At 44.3% G+C, this 14,247-nt stretch overlaps 1 protein-coding gene across 2 annotated transcripts in view; it reads left to right on the forward strand.

Annotated features, from left to right (window-relative positions):
• The window catches only part of WNT5A (Wnt family member 5A), a 13,591-nt gene extending 2,122 nt beyond the window's left edge, over positions 1-11,469 (forward strand). The window contains exons 1-5 of one of the 2 annotated variants that reach the window (XM_027884808.1): positions 1,414-1,607; positions 2,148-2,281; positions 3,430-3,695; positions 8,426-8,718; positions 10,299-11,469. In XM_027884808.1, coding sequence (XP_027740609.1) covers positions 2,202-2,281; positions 3,430-3,695; positions 8,426-8,718; positions 10,299-10,757 — 1,098 coding nt within the window. In that variant the 5' untranslated portion in view covers positions 1,414-1,607; positions 2,148-2,201 and the 3' untranslated portion in view covers positions 10,758-11,469. Of the gene's footprint in view, positions 1-1,413; positions 1,608-2,147; positions 2,282-3,429; positions 3,696-8,425; positions 8,719-10,298 lie in introns of those variants that run through there. The other variant, XM_027884807.1, reaches the window with a different exon arrangement.
• Positions 11,470-14,247: the final 2,778 nt, after the last annotated feature.

A 14,247-nucleotide genomic window follows, 5' to 3' on the forward strand; every position in this document is an offset into this window, starting at 1 on the left:
TTTTTTTTTTTTTTTTTTTTTTTTTTTTTTTTTTTTTTTTTTTTTTTTTTTTTTTTTTTTTTTTTTTTTTTTTTTTTTTTTTTTTTTTTTTTTTTTTTTTTTTTTTTTTTTTTTTTAAACTGCTGGCTTTTTTGTGTGTGTGTTGTTTCTGGTGGCAGCTTGTCAGCTGCTCGGTGCAGAAGGGCCAGGCTGGAGGGGCCGGGCCCCCGCCCGCGTTCCCGGGCGCAGGTGCCTCCTCCGCTTCGCTACTCAGCGTTGCGGCCAGAGGACGAGGAGGGCGATTGTGGCGATGATGAGGCGCGGGAGGTGCCGTCGGAAGGGTAGAAGTCGCCCGGCCCCGTCGCCTCCCGGGGCTGCGGCGAGCGCGGCCGCCCCCTGTTGGGAGCGGGACGCCACAGCTCCCCGGGGGCCGCCGCGACGGGGCTCGGGTGCTCCGGCGCAGCGACGGCCAAGCCACGGGGAGCACCCGGGCCCTTTGAACCGGGCAGTGCCCTTTGGCCCCGCTGTCCGGGTATTGCAGCTCCCGGCGCTGTCCCGCTCACCAGCTCATTCCGCGGCCGCCCGCCCCGCCGGAGCGGCTCGGCGTGCCCGGGCACAGGTCTTGGGGTCCCGCATGGGCACAGGCGTCTCCAACCTCCTCAGGGCTCGGGCAGTTCCATGGCGTTTCTTTGTTACTGTCATTATTCTAAGAACTAAAAGACATGATAAAGCCCAACGCGTTGCAGGCTGTTAGATGTAGGCTCGCCCCGCGCACACCTCGCCTCTCGCTCAATACGCCCTTGGCTTTCGCACCTTTACCGGGACTGAGCCCCTCTAAGGCGGGCGGCTCTTTCTGCTGCGGGAGACCGGCCCCTGTTTACGCCCCCCCCATTTACCCCCCCCCAAGTTGAGCTGGGGGCTCAGCTCCCCCATGCAGGAGATGTTTAACCCGCACGGCGCGGGGAAGCTTCGTCCCCGGGCTGCAGCCCCGGCGCATATGGGTCCCCACGCTGTGGCAGCTTCCCCGCGTGTGCTCGGGCAGGTTCTGTGTCCGGCCTCGCCGCCAGCGCTCCGCTCCTCCCGGCCCTTCGCAAACAGAAATAAATTAGAATTAAGAGCACCTTCAATTCAGCGTTAAGGGCCTTTGGAGAATGAATAGGGAATAGGGAGCCCCCAAGTGTCGAAATGTCCTTTTTTTTTTTTCTTTTTTTTTCTTTTTTTTTTTTCTTTTTTTTTTTTTTTCCCTTCCGAGGGGAGGGGAAATAAACCCCGGGAATGGCTCTGGGTAGCGAGTGAGAGAGTCCCGTGTGAGGACCAGACGGTGATCGCGGGACCTGTCGGGGGAAGCGTCTGACTTCCAAGACGGCAGCCCGGTTGTTGCAGGGGCAGGGTCGGGACGCGGAGCCGCTCCTTGTCGCTCCTGGTATCTCCCCGGGCCGGTACCTGCCCCGGCGGGGCCCCGGGGCTGCCGTCGGGGCAGTCATCGCGGCGCCAGCGCGGAGCTCGGGCTGCCTCGGCGATCGCGGAGAGCGGGAGCCCGGAGGCTGCGGCGAGATGGTTTAGGGGACGGCAGGGAGCTCCCGCCACGGCCGGAGGGGAAGGGCGAGGACTGGCCGCATCGTCCCCGGGTGGGAGCCGCCGGGACCCCCGCGGAACCCACCCCTCGAGGCACCGGGCTCCCCCCTCCCTCTTGCGCTCGCTTTGCAAACCTGAAGCCGCCTTTAGCCAGCCGTGAGCCTTTCGTGTCCGCGCCGCTGGCCCCGGCGCGGGGAGCGATGGGGTAATGCCCGGCCCGGGGCCCGCGCGTCGCCTGTCGCCCCGGGGCAGCGGGGATGGGGTCCCCCGTGTCCGCAGCCGCTGTTCTGTCCTGTCCGGTGCCGTCCCGCCGAGGGCGGGGTGCGGGAGCGGCGGGGCCGGGGCAGAGGGACGGGCGGACGCCCCGGGAAGGCGGTGTCCGCGGGGGGGGTGGGGGTGCGGGGGTGGGTTTTGCCCGGTGGAGCGGGAGCCGCGACGTGCCTGGATCTGGCACCAGAGCCTCGGCGGGGAGAAGGGCCGGCGAGGCAGAGTCAAGTTAAAAGGGGCCCGGAGACTTCCGTTGTTTAAACTTGAATGCTCGAAAATGGTCTGAGGAGCAATAAACAATCTGATCCTTTTTCTCCCCCCTCTAGAAATCCAGTGCAGTATTAATCCACGGAGGTGCAGTGGGGACAGTTGGCAGTACAATGGCTTCTCAGTACCTCGTAGTGGCTCTGGCCGTTTTCTCCTCTTTTGCCCAGGTTGTAATAGAAGCCAGCTCTTGGTGGTAAGCATCTCGTATCGACTTGATTTTAAAAGGGGGTGTCAAGATTTGCTTGCTTAAATGTCTGTGTGCTTCTTATGTACTTTGTTTCTGAGGGAGTACCGCTGGAGCGAGGCAGCTGGGGAGTGGTGTGCTCGGTGTAGTACGTTGTGTAGTAACATCAACGGGTCTGTCGAATAAGGGTAAATGTGCAACATCTCGTCTTGAGTTTGAGAATGCTGTATGGTAGATTCTCTGTGGATTTTATCACCTTTAAATTACTAGAATTGCCTCTCTTTTTAAAGAGCCATTTTAGCTCACTTAGGTTAGAAATTTTGTGTGTATGAGAGAGAATGCTGATTTGCAAGTAAAAACTTTTATTAAAGTTTAGGCTTGAAGTTTTCTGCAACCCAAATGTTTACAAATAAATTTTGTCACAAAGAAGCACGTTTAAATTTCTAATTTGGCAAATTGTATAGTGTGCAATGTTGGGAGTTCTTGAAATAGGTGTTTCTCTGCTGTTTCAAGTGATCCTTTTTGGATTAATGGCCACTTTTTAATTGAAATGTATCATAGGAAGAGCACTTTCAGAATTAAGAAAACAAAGTTGATTTTGTTTACAGTGAATATACTTGCCTGTATTGTTGTGTTGTCATTTGGAAGAAGCTAGAAGTGGTCTGTAGTAAGTTTCTAACTTCTGGCTTGCTAAAAGTTTCACTATTTTTTATAGTAGAATAGATGGAAAAGTCCAGAGTTAAATGTAAAATATGTGTTAAAACAAATTGGGGTTTGGGGGACTTTTAAAATTTTTGCTTTATTTATTCTCCCGGCCTTGCAATTGTTTGGAGCTTCTGTTATTTTTACTATGATAATTTAAGCTGGTAAAGGGCTGCCTAGATGCAAGTCTTCCAAGTCTGTGTCTTACTTCAGTCTCTAAGATATGGTGATAACCACATGGATGGAAACTAATAACTTCTGTCCTGTCCTTAAAACAAAAGTTTCGTATTTAAGTGTTAGTTTAGGGTTTTTTTTTCTCAACTGTTAGCAAAACCGGGAGTTGTATACTCATGTATAAGATACAGTTCTGTTTGAGATTTATAGATTTAAGAAAATATATATTTTATTTTATTTTAGAGTCTTCTGTTTATTAATCCAAATCTTTCTTTATGCAGGTCTTTAGGGATGAATCCCATGAACCCCATGAACCCTGTTCAGATGTCAGAGGTGTATATAATAGGAGCCCAGCCACTATGTAGCCAGCTAGCAGGGCTTTCCCAAGGACAGAAGAAACTCTGCCAATTGTATCAGGACCATATGCAGTTCATTGGAGAGGGTGCAAAGACGGGCATTAAGGAGTGCCAGTATCAGTTCAGACATAGAAGATGGAATTGCAGCACTGTGGACAACAACTCTGTTTTTGGCAGAGTCATGCAGATAGGTAGGAAGCAACATCTTTATGATTTAACTGTTGTCTAAGGATATGTATGGCACACACTGTTCTGCACTTGAAGCTCTTGCCAGGTTCTTACTAAGTACTGTATACAATCAAGTGTTTTAAAAGTTGGCAAAGGAGCTGGATTATTTTTAGCTGGAGGTGATTTCCCACCACTGTCCAGCCATGTGTCTTGGAAAACAAAGTAGGAATATATATTTGCATGTGGGAATAGAGGAGAAAGGAAAATGAGGCCCTGAAATCTCTTTTTTACTGAACCTGAGACAGAACGAAGGCAACCTAAGAGAATTAAAACCAGCAGCGTCTTGTAAAATTAAAGATGTCCATGTCTAGTTCCAAAGTTAGCGGCTGCATAATAAATCGCTCTTAGTCCAGAGGTTAACTAAAAATTGCTGCTCTGTCGATTAGTGTTTATAGGCAATTCCTCCTTGCTTATTTCCAGATATGGGTGGGTTTTTTTCTCTTTTTAAAGAAAACAGATTTATTTTTAAGGTACTGTAGCAGGGCAATTTTTATGAAAGCAGTTCTATCGGGGCAAAATATGTGATTGTCTTTATAACTCACCTTTAATGTAATCACACTGCTGGAAAGAGAGACAGATTCCTGTTTAACATCTTATCACAATTAGGTGGACACCCAGCCCTTTCCCTATCAGCTCCTCTTTGAAATGGGCTTCTCCAGTGCTCACGTGCTGCCTGCCTTTCCTGGCATTTAAGGACCTCATCGTATTTTAAAGTCCTTGGCAAAATTTTAACCAGTGCTATTGAGCTGGGTCCATGGTGAAACTTCCCTCTGATTTTCCCAAGTCAGATTGTAATCAACTGAAAAATGCCTATTTTCTGTATGATACCTGTGATCTTTTAAGTAGTGATCAGTACACTGACAAACTCAGCAGTGCTTTTCAGTTAAAGTTGTAAAGTAAAACAGTGTTTTTCCGTGCTGCTTTAAAAAAAAAAGTTTTAAAATTGGTCTCAGTCTAGTTTTTATCTGTAAATGGACTAACTCCAGTTAAAGCTGAAGGAATATATCAATTCACATTTGGTCTCAATTTTTGTTAAAAGAAGTTTTTCTTTGGAGATTGTCAGACAAATAGAAAAAAATCTATTGCATGGAAGTACCGAATTGGAACAGCTGATTTTAGATAAACAACCTTCCCTAGGCTTTTTGCAAGCACAGTATTAACCCCCCATAGAGTTTGTTTTTCTACCTTACCCGAGCAAAAGTCTAAAAACACGTGTAACATGAAAGAAAGCTTTTTCTGTACACCTCTCTGTTCTAGTAATTTAACAAATGTCAGAAAAATAATCCATTTAAAATTTAGGCCTTCATCCTTCAACCCTTATTTATTATCCGAGCAAGTGAAAATTAACTCGGGGGGACTATTGGAGTGAAGAAGGGTACAGGATTGGGCTCATGATTTGTGGTGTCTGTCTCTGGAATAGTTGTTTCTGCCCTCCCAAAGTATGACAGGTCTATTTAAAGGTGGTTTCTTTCAAGTTAAATAACTTTGCCGCACCCTTCTGATGAATATGACTGTATTAGCTGATGTCTACACAGCAATTCATCATGTAATTAAGCCACTTATTCTAATTGCAGATGGAAGCAAGGTTAATAGCCATATCCAAGAGTTAGAGTGTAAAGAGTGTGTTCACTGAGAGCAAGGGAGGTGGTGTGGGTACCAGTTGTATTATTTCACGCTGACCTCCAGTAATGACCAGTTGGTATTCCTCTGAGTGGAAGGAGAAGCAGGCACTTTCAGAGCCTGATTCAATTTATTTCAGCCTGCCATACCCTGACGTGTCAGGGACTGTCAGACACTCCTTACTCTCACCAGTGTGGAAGGTGACAGTCAGGGTCTGAATGCACACTGTTGGGGAGGGTTTTGCCATCTGCTGTTGGCTGTGCCCCAGAGAGCGCCCGGGCACAGCACTGCCCCTCAGCACAGCCATGGCCCTGTGTGTCAATGGACAGTCTTTCTTCCAGCATTTACCCTGCACAGTTAGCTAAAGCTGTACAAATAAACCCAGCATTGGGTTTGGAAACTTGCTCTGTGGCTTATTGAACTGTAAAATTTTAGGGCTTGTGTTCTGCACTGCTCTCCCTGGCTGCTGGTTCCCAGGTCAGCCCATGGTCCTCCCTGCCTTCCCCACCTTGCCCTGTCTCGTGCCCATCAGTCCTGGGCAGGCTGTGCTTGGGCTTTGCACACAGAAAATAAAATAACTGGGTCCTCCCCCAACAGCTCCATGTACTTGGGGTCCAGTTTATTCTGCCCTTAGCCTGATGTTGAATGCTTTTAAAGTGCAAGACAAAGAGCGTTTTGTATCTTATGTTCAGGTATATAAAAAAAAAAAAAAGTTGTTCTGTTCTTGCAGACTTATTCAGATCAAGTGTAAAGCTCAGCTCTTTGCTCTGTGGGTGGCTTCCTACAGTGTGTGTATATTGAACAGTTCCATTTCTATGTTTTATATATATGGGAGAGAGGGGACTTGAACGTGTTTGGAATGTGTGTTTCCTTGCCATGGCTACAATAGAGAAAAATCCTGGACTGTGGGAAAAGACAGATATGTTTGACAGTGAAGGAAAGCACAGTTGTGCCTGAAGACTGAAAAAAAAAAAAAAAAGTCAGAGTAACTCATCCATGTGAAACCATCACTCTCAGTGTGTTCCTGGGTCGATGACTTGAGGCAGTGTTGGCTTGAAATCTACTTCAGCAGCTGATGCTATTTTATAATTTACCTTAATGTTCAAGGAGGGAAATTGGGGGCAACTCTCCTTTCTGTACCCCAGCCTTTCTTTCTGCTTCCCACTAAGTTCTTCAAGATTTGTTCCAAATTAATAACGGAAATTAGTCAAAAATAGTCAGATTTATGTGTAAATCCTGCAATAAGTGATATAGTTAACCATGTGAAAGCATGAGCTGATGAAACATGAAAAAGAACAAAAATGGAACCGAAGAGGAGAGTCCTGTGGTCCAAAGCAGACCACGTTTCTTTCCTCTCAATCTAGTGGAAATTTTGCTTAAGGAATTAATCCAAAAATATGTGTTACAGAGCAAAGGGGAACATTAAAATCTGTATGAGGTTCTCCCTGCTATAGTTTGCAGTAAATGCAAGGCCTAAGTCACTGCATAAAGCCAATTATTTTTTACTGAAAAGGGTTACTCCTATAACCCTTTATACCCATAATGCATGTAAATACTTCCATGAACAGGTGGCTGTGAGAATAGACCATTGTAAGTAAGGTAGAAAAATGCTTCTCATCTTCCTTAAATCTCATCTTTCCCAACATAAGATTTCTGATTTTTCCCCTTTAAAACCAGCATCTATTACTAAAATAATCCAGTGGATGACAGCTGTTATGTTAACAAAGCTACTCTGATCATGATGTCATCTTGATAATAGATACGGACCAAACTGCAAATTATTTATGTTTCTTAAGTGCTTGAAAGCTCCTTTTATATTTGACCTGTCATGGTACATCTTGTACAAAGAGTTTTGCCTCAGAATGTTGCTGCCTGAATATACATAACTTGCCCAAAACATAGCCTCTTAAAGCCCTAATTTTACCAAGGCCCATGCTGTTCCTTGAGAAAAATCATGTAGAATCAAAATTAAAGCTAGCTTGATCTACTGATTGGACTAAACATTAGGAATAAAACTTAAATTATAAACAGAACAAAAAATATTTAGTCTATTTTCAGTCATTCTGGGAATCTTTCTTGGAAAAGACCCATTGGGATACTTTCTCTTAAGAAGAAAAGCAGACATCAAGTGTGCTCTTTGGTGCAAGTTCTGTGTTTGTTTGTCTGAAAGCTTTGCTAGTTGTAGTCAGAACTTCCGGCAACCTTGGAAAAGTGATTGGGAAAGTCAGACTCTAAATAAGGTGGGACTAGGTACTGTCAGTAGGATGGTACGTGGCCATGTCTTACGTTGAGGGTATTGTAACTTTTTCTTCTGAAAGTTTGAAACTTGAGGTTTTCCATTTAAGGGCACCAGTTGCAGGGGAAAATCTTCAAGGGTGCCTTGTGCCAAGGGCTTTTGCTTCCCTGTAATTTGTAAAGATGATTGTCCATGGACTAACTTGCCATATTTGCATGAGCTTGAGTGGTGGATACTAAACAGCACAGGTTGTCGTTAGTTTTAAATAGTCTCCTACAAAAGTGTCTGGCTAATGTGTAGGGTGGAAAGTTGTGTGTTGCTCTGCTGCACGTTTCTTTTGATACCAGGAGGCTTTGTAAAATGCTTGAACTTTAAATAAATTGGAACAAGTGGGTGAAGTGCATCAATCATGCTTGAGAAGTAGTAATTTAAGAACCAGACTTTTAAAAGTTGTATTTAACATCTCTTTCTTCTGAAAGACAGGAAGCCTGTTTCCCTTCCCGCCCCTCACGCGCAGGCATGGCCGCTTTGGCCCCGTTGGCATTGTGCTCCAGCCCTGACCCACCTCCTCTCTGCCCTCTCATCCAGGCTTTCACCAACATGAGTACCAACCAAATTCTGCTCTTCACAAATGCTGTGTGTGCTCTAGTGGGTTGGTTTTCCTTGGTTCTTTCAGAGTGGAGATGTTTTGGGGGGCTTGGTTCAGGGTTACTCTGCCTTTTAGCAGGCATATCAGTTTTTGGTGGCTCCTGGAGAGCCTTTGCCCTCCCAGCTCCTCGATGGGCAGGGAGTGGTGCGCGTGGGCTCTCCCCTAACACCGCTTGTCTTTCTGCGCAGGCAGCCGAGAGACGGCGTTCACCTACGCGGTGAGCGCGGCCGGCGTGGTCAATGCCATGAGCCGCGCCTGCCGGGAGGGAGAGCTCTCCTCCTGTGGCTGCAGCCGAGCTGCACGGCCCAAGGACTTGCCCCGGGACTGGCTTTGGGGTGGCTGCGGGGATAACATCGAGTACGGATACCGCTTTGCCAAGGAGTTCGTGGACGCTCGGGAGCGCGAGAGAGTTTACCAGCGAGGCTCCTACGAGAGCGCCCGGATCATGATGAACCTGCACAACAACGAGGCTGGGAGAAGGGTAAGTGTCTGCAGAACAGCGTGTCCCTCCGCTCTCCTCCGTGCCCCTCCTTTTCGGGAAAGATCTGGCTCAGTGAGGCACAGCCCGACCACCATGGCTTGTCTTTGTTTTGATGCACAGAACAAGAAGACAGCAAATACAGGGGGTGAGTGGGTGGGGAGTACAAGAATTTGTGTTGCTTCTGGTTGTCTGACAGTCCTATTGCCTTCCTCATGGGGGAGGCCGGAACCAAAGCTTACTGTGTTTCCCTCTGCATTGTTTCATGAAAAGTGCCCTGCTCGCTGTGGATTCTCTTTAGAACAGAATTTTATTAGTTGGTATTTCCAACCAGGACAGTGTGTGTTGGAAGGAGGAGGGATATGCTGGGCTTCCCAGGCTGGAATTGTGCCGCAGGATTGTTCTGACTTTTTTTTCTTTCTCTGCTTTAAGAGGATGTAAAAAAGCTTCTCCATGCTAGTAGGAAACATGGTCTTCTGTGGTTGAACATGTCTTTATGGTTTCTTTAATCTCTAAAATGCCTTAAATGAATGGGTGTAAACTTTTCTTTTTTTTTAATAGTCTGAATGTGAAGAGCCAAAATCATTATTTTTCTAGAGCTTGAAGTGCCAGCAAGTCGGCTGGAGACTTTACACTTGTGTTCTAAGGTGAAGAAGGATGAAAGATAATTGAAAATTAATAGTATTTAAATGTAACAGGAAGGTGTCTGGAAGCAATGGACAGGCCAATTACTATTAGCAAGAAGAAAAATGACACTTTCACAGTTGCTTACGGAGACTCGAGCAGTTTTTTCCTTCCTCAGCCTCATCTTTGCAGTGCCATTTGGCAGCACTAAGACTCTCTGTAACTGCTGGGTGGAAGTTGTCTACAGTATCATCTAATGTGTCAGACCCCAGGATTTTTGGGGCAGTGTCAACACTGACTCTTATTTCTATTTGTACAGGGCAAATGACTAAGGTTTCCCTGCCAAAGCTTTGTAAAGAGGATATTGCTATGTAGCTCTGTCTTCCACCCATAGGTGTTTGGGGGTTTCTTCTTGGATGAAGTCTCTCTTCCAGAGCAGTATTTGGGATAGGAGGAGGATGCCGAGCCAAGAGTAGACAATCAGCTGCAGCTGAGCCAGGAGCAAGAGGAATCTTAACTCTTTCCCTAATTGCAGCCTCAAGCAGAGATCAATAGGGAGAGTAACTCAGATAGAAAATAAAGGGATGTTTTACATTTCTCAATGAAACAGCAAAATCCTTTGCTGGCGTGAGAGCAAATTCCTAAAATTTGAGCGCAGCCTGACTGATGCTGCTGTCTGGGCTGTGTATGTGCTGTTGTGGCTGTCTCAGTGGTGGGGAGAGGCTGGTGAGAGTGTTCCCCTCCTCCTCCCAGCTGTTTGGGGTGGTGGAGGTGCATGTGTATCAGCTCACTTGCTCTTCCTTCCCAGTGTACTGGAGGAGGGGGAGAGAACATTAAGGTGAATACAATGGAAGGACCATTGGGAATTCAACAGAGGGCAGGAAATGAGGGGAATAAATGCTTTCACAGCCACGCTAGTCTTTCATCATCGTTTTTGCTTCTCTCCCCCACTCCTCCAGACGGTGTACAACCTGGCTGACGTCGCCTGCAAGTGCCACGGCGTCTCTGGTTCCTGTAGCCTGAAGACCTGTTGGCTGCAGCTCGCCGATTTCCGCAAGGTAGGCGATGCCCTGAAGGAGAAATACGACAGCGCCGCCGCCATGAAACTCAACAGCCGGGGCAAGCTGGTGCAGGTGAACAGCCGCTTCAACGCCCCCACCATCCACGACCTGGTGTACATCGACCCCAGCCCCGACTACTGCGTGCGCAACGAGAGCACCGGCTCCCTGGGCACCCAGGGCCGCCTGTGCAATAAGACCTCAGAGGGCATGGACGGCTGCGAACTCATGTGCTGCGGCCGGGGCTACGACCAGTTCAAGACGGTGCAGCGAGAGCGCTGCCACTGCAAGTTCCACTGGTGCTGCTACGTGAAATGCAAGTTGTGCACAGAAATCGTGGACCAGTTTGTGTGCAAATAGGGGGACAGGATGAGGTGGGAGGAACTGTAGCCACCTGCCAGCGAGGGGTGTAGGCCCCTCTCCCTTTCCACAGGACTATCTCCACTTTTATTTATAGAGTCCAACGAGTTGTCGTCTTCTTTTGAGAAAAAAAAAAAAAAAAGGAAAAAAAAAAAGGGCAGAGGAAGGGAAAAAAAAAAAGAAAAAAGAAAAATATAAAGATTGCAAAGAGAAGTGCCTGGAAACCCTCTGTCTCCATCCCAGAACTGTGTTAGGCTTATATTTTTGGCAATAATGGGTGAGAATCTGAGAATATTTATTTTGCAAAGTTAAAAAAAAAATTGACTTTTCTTACAAACAATAGAGTAGTTTGAGGGGAAAATCCAACATATCCTAATTTAGTACCATGGAAAGTAAATACATGTGCAGTAGGCAGAGCAACCATGTGATGTGCTTGGGATGCTAGAACAATCCTTAAGGATGTGAGGAACACACAGACCTGTCCATGACTTTTAGTTTCAGACACTAGAAGTTGCTAGAATAGGGTATATAAAGCTGTTCAGTGCATGTAGGGCTCTGTAAATAAGGGGTATATTCAGCATGAAGTGCTGTGTTGGTTGCATATCTAACTGTGCCCACAGTGTCACCGGAGGGCAAAGAGCAAAGGATCAGAAAGGCTTCAACTGCGCTATCCCTGAATCACAGGGGCTGGTTCCAAAAGCTATCAAGAATGGGAAAACAAAAAAAAAAAAAAAAAAAAAAAAAAAAAAAAAAAAAAAAAAAAAAAAAAAAAAAAAAAAAAAAAAGGAAAAAGATCAGCCTTGGTGAATAATAAAGATATTCCTCACAGCAGAGTTTGGTGATTGTGACGTTCGAGTGTCTCGTCTGACAGAGCAGCACTTCCCTACTGCCGAGTGTGGAGCAGCCCAGGGCAGGCTGTGTGGAGCACTCTAGCTGGGCAAGGGGAGCTGCACTGCTTACAAACAGCTTTGGTTTCCCAGCCTGGAAAGCCCATAGAAAATAGAGTTCCCCAAATTTGAAAATACCTTAAAGTGGTGTAATAGCTGGCTGTCTTTCAGAACACAGCTTGACAAATAACTCCTCTAATTTTATGTGAGAAAATAAATCATTAGATATCCGCTCTTGGAATGATTGATTTTTATTTTTTTGCAGATTTTGGGAACGTTTTCACTCAAGGATACAATAGTTTCATATTTTAATAACATTAACTGACTATTATAGTTCAATGAAACATTGCAGCAATACCAAATTTATCATCCTATGTCTTTAATACACATGCTTTAGATAATATATTGCAGATATACACTACAACTGTTCAGACTATACTTGAGCAGTTACATATATATGGGAGAACTGTGGTCTGCTGGTGTCTGATACTTCAAAGCTTTTTGTACATATATATTTTAATTATTTAGAAAATAATAAAACATCTAAAATTACAGGGGCAGTTCATCCCTCATTTTCAGATCTCTTCAGGTTTTTAGATTGATTCCAAGCTTCTGGTGATTTTATTTTTGTTATTTTGGGAAGTTTGGGGTTTTTTGTTTGTTTTGGTTTTGTTGTTTTGTTTTTTTGGTTTTTTTTTGTTTTTTTTTTTTTTTTTTTTTTTTTTTTTTTTTTTTTTTTTTTTTTTTTTTTTTTTTTTTTTTTTTTTTTTTTTTTTTTTTTTTTTTTTTTTTTTTTTTTTAGCTTTTATCATTCAAAAGTTGTAAGGAGAATCACAAAGAAATAAGTCTTTTCCCAACTTTAGGACTTTCCTGGGTGGTTGGTAGAGGCACTTGAGTCATTACAGGTCTGGACATTGCTTCTATTCCACTCTCGTGTTAAGGGCATTATTGATTATTGATGAAAGGAGACACCTTCGAACTCCAAAATGTGCTGCATTCAGCCCTTGCTTTTCAGTTTTTAAACTGAAAATTGTTGTTTGCCAACCAATATGCGTTCCCCTTGCTCTGTGTAGTTACACAGGGTTTCATCTTTGGTTCAGAAGCCTCTTTTCAACTCAGTCCAATTCAGCAAGTTGAAAAAAATAGTTTTGCAGATACCAAGTGAGGAAAATCTTTCACTTTAGCCTAGTTGTACTAAAGCCTTAACTTTTCACAAGCCTTTAAGCTGTATCATTAAATTCATCTTGATCATTTATCAGCTTCTTAATGGCGCTTTATTGCTCTTAATTTATTGTACAAGGACATATTTACCCCTCATCTTCAGATGTTTGCAAAGAGTATCTTTAAGAGAAATAAATAAAGCACTAATTCACTGAATATGTCACTTTGGTTTTTATTGTACAAAAACCATGATCTTGTTTTTCATTTGCTGAGTCACCTCATGTTCCTTTTTAGTGACTTTTGTCTGAGCAGAACTGAATCTCATGATCCTAGCTATTAAAACACTATTTAATGTAAAATATTTTGCTTGTCATTCAGATATGTAAATCTTCTATGTCCTTTCCTCTGTTCTGTACATTTAATGTACATATTTCTGTCTTGTGTGATTTGTATATTTCACTGGTTGAAAACAAACAAAAAAAAGGATTATGCCATAATTGAAGATAGACTATAAAAATAAAACTTTGGTTGTATATTGGGAAGTGGTTTTAATTATCTTTCAGAGGAGGGTTTGTTAAAACAATGAAGAGAGTTGATTTTTAAATTTACTACATGGTAAAACAGGGAAATGTTTGTTTGCCAAACTTACAAAGTACATCTTGAAGTTTTATTTCTATATTAAGAAGACTTACTGATCTAACTACTTTTTAAGAGGAAAAAAGCCCAACACACCAAAAAACAAATCACAAATGCCTGTGACTCTGAACTAGAAAGCATTTTAGAGATGGGTAAGTACTAAATTAGCTGTGGATAAACACCTGGGTTAATGTTGCTTGTGTGCATATGGCTTCCAGGACTGCCTGCAGTGATTCTGGGACAGTGGGACCTGATCCCGTGAACAGCTTCCTCCAGCAATCCCGGTGATGGCAGCAGGATCCTCATGTGAGCAAAGGTTTCCAGCAGGAAAAGTTTCTGGGACTGGGTTGTGTGTGGGGTGATTTCCCCCACATCAGTCTGACTGAACTGAGCTGCAAGGTGAAATGGAGTGTGTGTGGACAGAAGAATCCTTAAAAAAACCCAAGAAGGCAAAGTACAATGAAGTGTCAATGAAGTATTCATATGAAGGAGGTAAAGGAGGAAACAAAAAAGTTCAATGTTCTGAGAATGGCTTGTCTTTGAAGTGATTTCTTCAGTCATGATTTTTTTTTCTGCTATGGGTAACTTGGTGATTTAGTGGCCTTTCTTTACCTCTCTCCTGCTTTTCCTTTTTTTTTTTTTTTTTTTGTGCTCAAGGATAACCTTCTAACATATCGAAACTCCTTCTGGCTGCCAAGAATGCATTATCCCACAAACCAGTAGACCAACATCGTGTGTTTAAAATAGCGATTCTGGGCAAATGCAACGTTCTGTGGTCCTATTACTGACATCTGGTTCAGTTTTCC

Source organism: Empidonax traillii, unplaced genomic scaffold (genome assembly GCF_003031625.1).
Source record: "Empidonax traillii isolate 1590-97213 ecotype Southwest subspecies unplaced genomic scaffold, ASM303162v1 scaffold155:size2260171, whole genome shotgun sequence".
In the NCBI taxonomy this organism is placed as follows: Eukaryota; Metazoa; Chordata; class Aves; order Passeriformes; family Tyrannidae; genus Empidonax; species Empidonax traillii.